This window comes from Pelodiscus sinensis, chromosome 11, assembly GCF_052426305.1.
Source record: "Pelodiscus sinensis isolate ZL-2025 chromosome 11, ASM5242630v1, whole genome shotgun sequence".
NCBI classification, from domain to species: Eukaryota; Metazoa; Chordata; order Testudines; family Trionychidae; genus Pelodiscus; species Pelodiscus sinensis.
Genome location: NC_143062.1, coordinates 8,280,559 through 8,292,303, shown reverse-complemented (window position 1 = coordinate 8,292,303; position 11,745 = coordinate 8,280,559). Strand labels below are relative to the sequence as shown.

The following is an 11,745-nucleotide window of genomic DNA, read 5'->3' as shown; positions in this document are numbered from 1 at the left end:
TCGCCGCAAGCGAGCCCCCAAAAACCAAACGGCAGGCTGGGCTAGGCACCCTAACTCTGTATGGTGTTTTTTTTAATTTTTATAAACTATTTATTGGGAGGCGCCTTTTGGCTGGGGGGGGGGGGGGGGGGAGAGAGACAATTATACTAATTAGCCGGCTGCTAACAACCCCGTGCGTGTTACTTGGCCCGTGCCTAGGAGTAGCGTTGTGCCATGTGTACCGCCAACCAAGCGAGTTTTTATGCGTAGATCTTTTTTGTGAGCCAGTTTGTGGTTTTTTGGGTAATTTATGGAAATAAAGTGCGGGTTTTTAATGGCTGCCCACAGGCACCACGGGGCCTCTGGCTCGTGTCTCTGTGGCAGGGGGTTGGGGGGGGCTCCTTGGCTGAACTGTGTGGCGCTGGGGACAGAGCAGGAGGTGGCGGGGTTGGGGGAGGCAGGAAAGTGGGCGCCAGCTCCCTGCGGTGTGAGCGTGGGCAAGGCACGCCAGCCCTGGGTGCCTCCCTTCCTCGGGCATGGGTGGGAGCTGCCCACATTGGCCTGCCCCATGGCCACTTCACCCTGTGGCCGGCCCAATGGCATCCCCTTCCCCCGCCGGTTCCAGGCCTCCTGCTTTTCTTTGGCGGCTCTGCATGGTCAGCCCAACGCTGCAGCGCAGGGTCAGAGGAACGATCGACCCTCCGCAGGAGCCGGGGTGTGCGCAGGGCTTGTCCCGCCGCGCCCATCTCCTTGTGCAAGCGAAGGCAGGCGCGGCAGCGTAAGCCAGCCCCACTGCAGATCCGAGCTCTGGCCTCGGGCTGCAGGATCCACGGGCCTTGGAGCAGCCATGTTCCAGGAGGAGGCAGCGTGCCCCCCACAACCTTGGCCCAGAAGTTAGCCCCACCCGGGCATGGCTCCCAGCCCGCCCATGGCTCCACCCGGCCGGTTTTGCTGGCACCCAAACAGCCGAGCCATGGCCACTGCGAGCCGACAGGTTCATACACAGGTTGCTTTTAATGTGCCAGTTTAACTCCAGAGTCTCCACTAACCACCCGCAGGCGCGGCTAGGAGCTGCCAGGCGGCGGGGTGCTGCTAGCGGGCGGGGCACTGCCCACAGGTGGGGAGCTGCCAGGCGGCGGGGTGCTGCTAGCGGGCGGGGCACTGCCAATGGGTGGGGTGCTGCCCACTCCTGGCCTCTTCAGTGGGATGATGCAGACACTGTTTTTAGCTTCTTTGATTCGCCACCAGCGGCCCAACCTGCCACGAGAGAGCCACTAAGCTGTGGGGCTGGCCCTCAGGGCTTTTCCACGGGCTAGCGCCCCCCAGGGGCCGTGGGAGTGCTCTGCAGCGCCCCAGCCTACTGGCCCCGGGAGCCGCCCTGGGTTTGCCCCAGGGGAAAGCAAGTCGCTGACCCGGCTGCCCTGGAGCAGCGGCAAGTGGCGTTTCAGACTTGGGCTCTGAGGGGGGAGCAGGTCCGCTTTCTACCCTCCCCCCTCGGGCACACCGTCATCACACGCCCCTCCCCGGCATCTAAGAGCCCCATCGGCCCAGCTGAAGACAGTGACAAATGATGGTGGATTTTCTCCAAGCCCCCAGCTCAGGCTCTCCCCACCCCCTGCACAGGGACGCCCCCGTGTCACCCGTCGCTAGCGGCCAGGCCGGTACCTGTGCTCCTGCCCGATCCCAGCCACCAGGAAATCCCCAGCGCTGGAGAACTTCAAGCTGTTGACAAAGCCGACCTGAGCGAGAGGAAAGCGCGTGAGGCTGGACTTGGCCGGCTCCCTGCCCGACTCGGCCCCCCCAGCGCCCGCGCCCCTTCCTCACCAGGGGGATGTCGAAGAGCGGCTCCAGCCGGCGGAATCCCTCGCCGCACTTCCACAGCCTCACGCTGGCACTGTGCGAGCCTGCGGGCAGAGCAGCACGTGAGGCCCCCTCACCCCTAGGCCCGACCTGCTGGCAGCTGCGGCTGGCGCCCCACCCCGGGGCCCAGACGTCGAAGGTGCTGGCAGCATAGCGGGAGCAGCGAGCTGGCCTGTTCCGGGGGAGAACCGCATCCCGGCCGGGGTCAGGGGCTCCCCCTCGCCCCGGGAAGCGTGGCAGGACCAGCGGGGAGCGACCCAGCACTCCCGTGCCAGTGACGAGGCCACGGCTCGCTGGAGAGGCCCGGCCAACGGCCCCAGACCTCTCGTCCGGGCCTTGCCCCTCACTTGTGGCACGTGACACGGACCCCACTTCAACCCAAGCCCCCTTCCTTGCCCCCACTGGGCAGCTAGTTTCTAAGCAGGGGGCCCGAGCCGGGGCTAGCGGAGGCCGGTTGCGGCGGAATTCCCCGGGCTGCCAGAGCAGAGCCAGGCCCCTGGAAGAGGAGGGAAGTTGGAGGCAACCACCGGTCTAGCTGCTTTCCATGCAAGCCCCTCAGAACAGCCCGGCTCAGCCACGGCACAGGCAGGACCGTGCTCTGCCCAAAGCCTCACCCAGAGCCAGGGCCCCCGCCCAAAGCAACAGCGAAAGCGAGGGGCTCACAGCGCGAGGCACCTGTAGCTACAACGTCACTGTTGGCCAGAGCGGCCACGGCGGAGATCCAGTAGGGCTGCTCCAGGCCCTGGGCCCCGTGGCGACTGTGCGCTTGCCTCACCGTCGCGAGCGGCTTCTTCTTCGAGAGGCCCCAGAGGGCGACCGACCTGTGAGGAGAGGCGGATGAGGCCACGCCCGGAGCCCGGCCTGCGCGCCCCCCGGCAGGACCACTCACCCATCGTCTGCGCCGGACACCATGTGCTCCTCGTTGATCAGCTGGACGCAGTCGATGGAGCCCCTAGGGGAGGAGAAGGGCTGCAGTCCGCGGGCCCCGGGATGTTACCCGGCCTGGGCCAGAGCCCGAGCGGCCGGGGCAGCCCCCCAACCAGCGTATCCAGAACTGAGCGCTGCCCGGGCCCCCTCTCCCCGGAGACCATGGGGTCAGCAGGCCGCCTGGGCTGCCCCTGGAGGTGGAACAATCCCTCCAAGCAGGACAGATTTCCCCCTTCCGCTGCCAGGCTGGCCCATGGCTCAGCCCGGCGGGGCAGGTCCAGGCCGCAGTGCGTTGCCAGGGGAGCCCGGTGGGGGACTGCCATGTGCCGCTGGGGTAGCCAACCAACGTGCCCGCCTCTCTCCTGCCCACGCTAGCAAGGCAGCTCAGTGGGTGAGGCAGCTACTGCGGGCGGCACCTGACCCACCGCCGGGCCCCAGGGCCCAGGGGGGCAGCGCAGTCGCGAGGCCCCCACCCGGACCTACTGGTGCCCGTAGAACACGAGCTGCGACTCCTCGGGGATCTTCCAGACGCGCACGGTGCCGTCGCGCCCGCCCGCCGTGACGCAGCACTCCCGGCTCAGGCTGTCCAGCCCCGTGATCGCGTCCTGGTGCCCGAACCTGGAGTCGGAGGCAGACCCGGCAGGGGGTGAATCCCGGGCTCAGGAAGTCCAGCCTGGTACCTTCTACCCCCCGTCCCACCCCAGCTCTGCGTTCCCAGCCTCCCAGCCCAGCACCACAGGACCGACGGTGCTTGCGCTCCCGGATGCGTGGCCACGGCCTGCCAGGCCTCCACGCCCACACGAGAGTGTGTCTCTCGCCAGACACAGCTGGCCAAGGGCCCGGGGAGGTCTACAGCAGACAGCCACGCTTGGCAGGAATGGCTTCAGACTTTTGGTGCCTGGGCCACGCCCTCCCAGCCCTGGGCCACGCCCTCCCAGCCCTGGGCCACGCCCCCTGGGGCAGGAGGAGTGCTGCAGATCTGGAGAAGCTGAGCACAGGGTCCCCCCACACTGAACGGGCAGCCTCAAACAGGGACCACAGGCCAACCCGGGGGGCCAACGTGAGGCTGGGCAAGTCTGCTCCCTCCCCAGGAATCCCAGCACTTCCGCTCTAGCGTCACCCCAAAGCCACCGAACACGCCTCCCCGCTCAGCCCCCCATGCCCGGCCCTCACAGCGTTTCCACGTAGGCGTTCTCGGCCACGTTCCAGACTTTGACAGAGCGGTCGTGCGAGGCGCTGTACAGCTGGTGCGTGCCCTTCTGGAACGACAGGCCCTGCGGGGCAGGGAGGGGCTGACGGCAGGCCTGGAGCTCAGACCCAGCCATGCCCCCCCCATCCCAGACAGCCCCACGAAGGTCGACCAGCTGACCCACCCAGGCAGCTCTCCCCCCCCCTTCCGACACAGCGCGGCAGGTGAAGGCGCCCAAGAGCTCCCTCCATCTGCTTCCCAAGTCAGCAGGGAAGGCTGGGCCCCCCCGGGCACGCACCGACACAGCGTCTCGATGGCCGGTGAACTTATACAGGTGCTTGCAGGTGGCCCCGTCCCAGATCATGATCAGGCTGTTCCGGTCTCCGGTGGCCTGGCAGGGAGACAGGTCACGCTCGCCAGCTTCCCGAGGTCTGCGCTGGCCCGGCTGCTGCTTCCCCACCCCCCGCTGGCTTCACGTGCCCCCAGGGAGACTTGGGGACAGAGCCGGCTGCTGCCAGCCCCCAGCCCTGGCTTCACGTGCCCCCAGAGACTCAGGGACAGAGCCGGCCAGCAGACGCCTCCGCCAGAGGGGAGCTGGGCTTCTCCACTAACCACCCCGTCGCTCTGCTCTGGGGGCTGTTCCAAGCCAGCAGCCTTCGTCTTTCCTCCTCCCCTGGGGACGGGCCCGTTGGCGCCCGGGTGGCCGCGGCGAGCCGCTGGTGCCTGGCGAAGGGGCCCGCTGGGCGCACAGCCGGGTGGGGAGCTGCCCGGAGCAGCGCGAGCTCCCCCGCAGGGTCTCGCCCTCCACGCTACCCACCGGGCACGCTCCGCCCGTGACTCGTCGGCAACGCCCAGCTCTGCCTGCCGGAGCAGCCGCTGGGCTCCGAGGGGGAGGGGCAGGCCCGGTCGCGCCTCCTTACCAGGTATTTGCCATCCGACGAGACGGCCATGCAGAGAACGTGCGCCGTGTGGCCCACGTGCTGGGCCTCCCCCTTCTTCCCGCCAGGGATCACGTGCAGCTTCTTCCCGCTCGCCACGTCCCCTGCGGCCGAGAGCGGCGTCAGCCCCTGCCTGGGCACGGAGACGGAGCCAGCGCCTCCCCAGAGGGCCAGCAAGCCAGTGGCTGGAAAGACCCCCCCCCGTCCCAGCCAGACCTCTCCAGCTGCGCTCCACGGACTAGCCTCTCCCGTCTCGCCCCCGCTATCTGCAGCTGTCCAGAGCCAAGCGCGGTTGCGCGGGTCCCACCCAGCCGCGGGGGCGCCCCCCCCACAGCTTGCTTTCGGCGCGGGGAGCGGAGGCAGTGACGATAGCCTCTGATAAGCCACATCCCATTTTCTTCAGGAGGATCAATGGAGCTGGGTCCCCAAGATCTAAGTGCCCCCAGAAAGGCAGCGGGAGCTGGATGCACCCCCGGAAGGGCAGCGGGAGCTGGATGCACCCCCGGAAGGGCAGCGGGAGCTGGATGCACCCCCGGAAGGGCAGCGGGAGCTGGATGCACCCCCGGAAGGGCAGCGGGAGCTGGATGCACCCCCGGAAGGGCAGGGCGGAGGCGTTTTGAGCCCCCAGCCCGAAAATCTCTTGTAACAGCAAGAGGCTTCCCATGCGAGCAGGCCAGGAGCAAAGCTCGAAACTGACAGGCAAAGCCAGCCCTGCACAGCTGACACCTGCGGCCCTGGCACCACCCGGGGGATGGGCAGAGCCGGGTGATCGACGAGGATGCTCTTCCCAGCTGCCCTTGGGCAAAACGCCCCTGCTACCCAGGCTGCCACCTGCCAGCCACAAGGGGAGTGGGGAGGGCGGGCAGGACTCACATTTGATGATGGAGCCGTCTTTGGCAGCCGAGAACACACTCTTGTCATCCGGAGAGATGACCAGGCAGGTGATGGGCAGCTGGTGACCTCGCAGCACGCGGATGGCGGCTGGATCTGGAGGCTGCAACTGCTCTCACCCACGCACAGACACACACACACAGCGCTGCATTAACAAAGGGCTCGGGCGCCACCCAGCTCGGGACGCGGCACCTCGAAGATCTAGCTGGCAGCACTCAACTCTGGAAGGCTCCGATTTTCAAATATTTAAGATACTTCTATCCCGCCCCATTATTAACAACAGAGTGCTACGCACCGCTCAGAGTACGGCTAGGAGGTAGGCTAGTGCTGCTCCCTCCATTTTACAGATAGGGAACAGAGGCACCGACACGTCAAGTGACTTGCCCAAGGTTACAGGAGGCAGTGGCAGAGCACGGAATTGAACCCACATCTCCTGCGTGCCAGTCCAGTGCTCTATACACTAGGCCACGCTCCCACAGAGGACACCGGGACTGCAGCTGACCTGATGGTGGGGAGATTGAGCCAGGCCAGAAAGGGATCCCATGACAAGACACAGATCAACTTCCCGATGGAAGAACGGGCTCCCCACACCTCTCCCAGCCCCTGCCCAGAGTGCGGGCCCAGGGAAGCGTCTCACACTTACATCTTTGGCGACCAGTCGCTGCAGCTTTCCCTTCTGCTCCAGCTGTGGAAAGAAGGAGACGTCAGCCCCGAGCAGCAAGGCCCTACACACCCAGGCGCTGCATGGTGGAGGTGGCTTTACCCTTCTAAGAGGTGGCCACGGCAGGGGAGGGAGCAGATGCTCACAGCTTGGAGACCGGAGCCACGAGCCAGGGCAGGCGGAACGGAAGGGGCAGCCGCCCTGGGGCTCTAGGAGCAGCAGAAGGGAAGCGGCAGGTGTGGTTCAGAAAGACGCTGGCAAACAAGCAAGGAGCCCCTAGAGCCACCAACTCCTCCTCCCTCCAGCAGCCTACTCACCACATCGTCTTTCAGGCGGCCGGCAACCAAGTCTCTTTCCAGGGCCTCCTCTTCTGCCTTCTCCTCCTCTGCCCAAAGACACCCCAGAGACAGCCCGTTACGCTGAGTTTATCTTTATGCCTGTGCTGTCAGCAGTCCCTAGCCTCCTTCAGGGCTTCGTAAAGCTTTTCTAGCCTGGGGGGCGAGGGGCAGGATGATGTTTCAAACAGCCGCTAAGTGGTGCTGCCGGTGCGACCAACCCGCCCGGAGCGTCCTCACTGGGTCCCCTTAGCACCGCATGGAAATCACCACGCACTTGCGGTTCCGCGCAAGGGGGCCCGAAAGCGGCTGGCGTCTCGGGATGGTCCTGCCGCTGCCAAGTCCCACGTGCCCGCCAGCGGCTGCGTCAGACCCACGGGGAACGGAACCAGGGCTTGGCGTGAACGCGGCCGAACGCCGGGGCGGCCGCCTGCCCGTATCACAGCAAACTGGAGCAGATGCAAGACCAGGTGCTACAGGCCTTCGATCTCACTGCCAGACTCCCGCGGACGCGTGCCCCAGACAGCGGTAACGCGACCCTTGCTCTACCCATCAGAGCGAGGCAGGTGTGCCTAGCAGATTCAGTACAAGCCACCGACATTGATCTGGAACACGTTAAAAAGTCTTTCGCTCCCATTACAGGCAAAGGATGATGGTCCAACACGTTCCAGCTAGAGAGACGGGGTACGTTTGGGTAATTAACCAATGGCCGGTTTACCCAGTGGCCTGCGAAACCACAGCAAAGAAGAGTAGCTAAGTCACCACTCGGCAAACACTCGAGGGCTGTTAAGGGACAAGGTCTAGCCTTCGTGCTTTGATGATTCTGGCTCCCTCCCAGCTGAGCCTATGGGACAACTGGCCACAAGGGTCAGTGCCCAGAAACAAGAGCTGCCAGAAGGTTAAAAAGGACCCCTCTCCGGGCAGGGGCACCAGGCCAAGACAGGCACCCAGACCTGCCCAGGCGAACAGCAGGGAGTGGAAGCTTTTAGACAAGGCAGCTTCTAGGCAGTTCTGGTCTAGATCCACTCTCGCCAATGCTTTGCCCCCACCACAGCCTGGAGATTTTGGTCTTCAGAGGCACTCTACATGCCTGAGAAGGCCAATGTGACAGGGAACGGCCCATTAACCCAGTTGGGGGGTGGGTCAGGCTGAACTGAAGCTGTAGCCCAGCTGGCGGTGCTATAAGAGAGGGGAAGTCAGGAGCAGACGGTGGCTGGAGGGAGAAATGTTGCAGTTGCTCTGGGGGGAGACTAGGAGGTGGTCCAGGATCCTCTCGAGGGGCAGTTGGAAGCTCCCGGCTCGGAGAGGAGCCTACAGAGAGGACCTTGTGCCTTGGAACGGCTCCTGATGGGAGAGGGGGAAGGGGACCCCCTAAAGCAGGCCATTGAGAAGAGAGACTCTAGGAAAGGTCTGGGAGGAGCCAGACGCCCAGGGAGGCAGCCAGCAAGAGAGATCTGCAGATCCTGGGAGGTGGAGCAAAGGCTGCAGAGGCTGGACCCTGGAAAAGATGGGTGCTTTGACGCTGACGCTGTTACCCCTGCGTAGACGGGACGGAGCCTGACCCAACCACAAGGCAAGGGCATGAGACACCACTAGGGGGCGCCAGGTGAGGCAAGAGCTGCTAGGCCACGCCCCTCCACCATCGTACATTGCTGCGGGTGGCCTGCCCGCGGGAGGGCGCCCCGTTGCCACACTCAGCCCCGCCAGCACGTAACTGGATTCTGCTTTACATGCTAGTAAACGCATTAAGCTACATAGCCTGCCCCCGATGCACGCACCCCCGGCATTGGATCTGCACTCAAGAGTAAATTTCATCAGGCCATCGCAGCCCCGCAGAGACCACGTTTCAGCCCCGAGCACTGCGTCCCTGGGCGTGGGGCTGAGCCTGCTGCACCCTACCACTGCCCAGCCAGGCGCACCCAGCCTGCCGGGTACTCACCCTGCTGTCGAAGCTGCTCCAGGTAAACTTTGGCTAATCTCAGCTTCTTCTCCTGGGCGGTCTCCTCAATCTCTTCGGCCTCATGGTCCTTCTTCCGCTTCCCGCCAAACGCAGGGCTGCAGGGGACAGAGGGGAGGTGGGCGTGGGTACAGGAGAACGCAAGAGCGGCCACGCTGGGTCAGACCAAAGGCCCATCTAGCCCAGCGTCCTGTCTGCCCACAGCGGTCAATGCCCCAGAGGGAGTAAACAGAACAGGGAATCATCAAGTGATCCCTTCCCGTCGTCATTTCCAGACAAACAGAGACTAGGGACGCCATTCCTACCCATCCTGTCTAATAGCCATTGATGGACCCAACCTCCATGAATGTATCTAGTTCTTTTTGACCCCTGTTAAAGTCCTGGTCTTCACAGCATCCTCTGGCAAGGAGTTCCACAGGTTGACTGTGCGCGGAGTAACGAAAAATTTCCTTTTGTTTGTTTAAAACCTGCTGCCTATTCATTTCATTGGGTGACCCCTAGTGCTTATGTTATGGAAATAAGTAAATAACTTTTCCTTATTCACTTTTCCCACACCACTCATGATTTTATAGACCTCCATCATATCCCCTCTTAGTCTCCTCTTTTCTAAACTGAAAAATCCAAGTCTTTTTAATCTCTCTTCATATGGCACCCGTTCCAAACCCCTCCTCATTTATGTTGCCCTGTTCTAAACCTTTTCCAATGCCAATATATCTTTTTTTAAGATGATTTCACCACATCTGTACGCAGTATTCCAGATGTGGCGTACCATAACTTTATATTGAAGCAATAAGATATTCTCTGTCTTATTCTCTATCCCTTTTTTAACGCTTCCTAACATTGTTTGCTTTTTTGACTGCCGCTGCACAGAGTGGATGTTTTCAGAGAACTCTCCACAGTGACTCCAAGATCTCGCTCTTGAGTAGTTGTAGCTAAATGAGTTTAGTCCCCATCGTCTCGTATGTGTAGTTGGGATTGTTTCCAATGTGCATTACTTTACATTTACAAACATTACATTTCATTTGCCATTTTGTTGCCCAATCGCTTAGTTTGGGGAGATCTTTTTGAAGCTCTTCACAGTCTGCTTTGGTCTTAACTATCTCAAGGAGGAGGAGGGCTTTTCCTCCACCCAGAACCCTTTTCACTTCCTAGGCCATTGGTGGCCTACTGCCCAGTCAAGAAAATCAGTTTTCCGTCTGGAGGCCATTCAATCACAGCAGTTGAAATACATAAACTGACTCCATGCAACTTTATTTAGAAGCGCCTCAAGCACCAAGTTTTGTAACTAATTAAGGGCATAGTTTGCCAGGGCTGGGGGCAGAAGCGTACTAGCAATCAAAATAGGCCCGGGAAACGGGTTGAGAACGGCCCTCCCCTTGACGTCACCCCTACATGCCCCTCAAGCCCCGCTCCCTGCAGCATGTCCGGTACGCGACGCAGGCGGCAGGTTGGGCTCTGTGTGCCGCATACAGCGCGGACACAGAGCCGCTCGGAGTGAGGGGCAACGGCATGCGGACACGACGGCCCACCAGGAAATTCCCAGTATCCCACCGGGCCAGCGCGCCCCTGGTTGGGGGGTTTCCCACCATCTAGTGTCAGACACCCCCTCCAACATCTGACCCCACGGCTTGACGTCAGGGGGACTGTGAAAGCCTGGTTTGGACCAAAGTGTGACATGCACAACCAGATTCTAATCCACACACGTCAAGCAAGGGCAGGCAGAGGGAAGCACATGGCTCTCACAATCCCAGCCCGGCTCCGGTTCAGCCGGCCCATCCCACAAATCCTAGGGACAGAGGTGCGGTTAGCAAAACTAACCGACCCCAGGAGACTGTCTTGGCTACACCAATCCTGCAGTCCACCGGGATAAAGGAGGCCGCTCGCTAGCCTAGGTTGCCCATCACTGTTCTAGTCTGTGCAGATACTTGTATTGCTGTAGCACTGAGTGCTTTATAGCCAAGCAATGACTCGCTCTCCCCTCCCCAAGGGAGCAGTGGTGTGCTCGGGGATGTATTATACATAGTGCAGGGACAGTCCTTAACTCCACAGGGGAAGCTCATGTCACAGGCTATGCCAGGACCCCTCCCATAACACTATCCTAAGCACATGCAAAGAAAAGCACCGCATGGTCCCATCTTGTCTCCCTGCCTGTTTACCCCCATCGGCAGGGACTGCTCAGTCTACAGTGACTGGGCGCGGGAGCACGGTGCAGGGGTCTCCTAGGCCCTGCTCTGCAGGATGGCTGGCTCGGGGAGCCTTAAGGTCAGTGCGTTACCTCTCTGCATCGGAGTCACTGGAGATCTCCTCGTTCAGCTTCGAGCCTGCTTTCTGCCAGGATTTCTCCTCCGCATCAGGGGCCTCAAGAATAAAACCCTCTGTCAACAGATCCCAGCTAGAGCAACAAGGTGGGGACAGCAGCCCCCAGTGTCTCCTCTCATCACTGGAGGGGGAAAGGGCGGCTGTAGACAGGCAGGGAAAGCACCTGCCCTGCGATCCCCCACAAGGCTCTGTCACCGCCAGCCCATATTAAACAGAAAAAAACTACCCCTCCCAGCCCCATTCCCCTCGCTCCCCCCTCCCAGCCCCATTCCCCTCGCCCCCCCCAGCCCTACTGCCCACCCCCTTCCCTTCCCTCCCCCAACCCCACCAGACTGACGGCCCCCGGGACCCCACTCCCTCCCCCTCCCTCCCGCCTCCACCCACCCCGATTCCCCCCGGGACCCCCATGTCCCCACCTGCTCCCATCACCCACCCCCACGGGACCCCATTGCCCTCCCGGCCCCTCCTCCCCGCACTCCCGGGGCCCCGCCCCCACCTTGCGCCGCCTGCGCCCGGCTCCCCCCGCCGCGGCCGCTCGCTGCTGCTTCCTCTTGGCCCCCGCTGCCGCCATGCTGCCCCGGCTCTGCGGAGGCTCGCTCCACGCCAGCTGCACGTGGCGCCCTAACCCCGCCCCCGGATCCCTCCCATTGGTTGGGGGCCTCCAGGTCCGCGTTCCTTCCTGGGCCGGA

General features: G+C 62.7%; 1 protein-coding gene across 2 annotated transcripts; it reads right to left on the bottom strand.

Moving 5' to 3' along the window:
- Positions 1-974: 974 nt before the first annotated feature.
- Positions 975-11,710, bottom strand: RRP9 (ribosomal RNA processing 9, U3 small nucleolar RNA binding protein). Of its 2 annotated transcripts, none has more exons than XM_075939479.2 (15): positions 11,553-11,710; positions 11,013-11,095; positions 8,720-8,835; positions 6,763-6,830; positions 6,428-6,469; positions 5,767-5,893; positions 4,876-4,997; positions 4,254-4,346; positions 3,940-4,040; positions 3,250-3,384; positions 2,729-2,791; positions 2,503-2,660; positions 1,804-1,883; positions 1,645-1,718; positions 975-1,236 (listed from the first exon to the last, which is right to left on the bottom strand). In XM_075939479.2, the coding sequence occupies exons 1-15, from the start codon at positions 11,625-11,627 to the stop codon at positions 1,044-1,046; spliced, it is 1,530 nt and encodes a 509-aa protein (XP_075795594.2). In that variant the 5' UTR covers positions 11,628-11,710; the 3' UTR covers positions 975-1,043. The 2 variants fall into 2 exon arrangements, with proteins under 2 accessions (XP_075795594.2, XP_075795596.2); XM_075939481.2 differs by having other exon boundaries at positions 2,515-2,660.
- Positions 11,711-11,745: the final 35 nt, after the last annotated feature.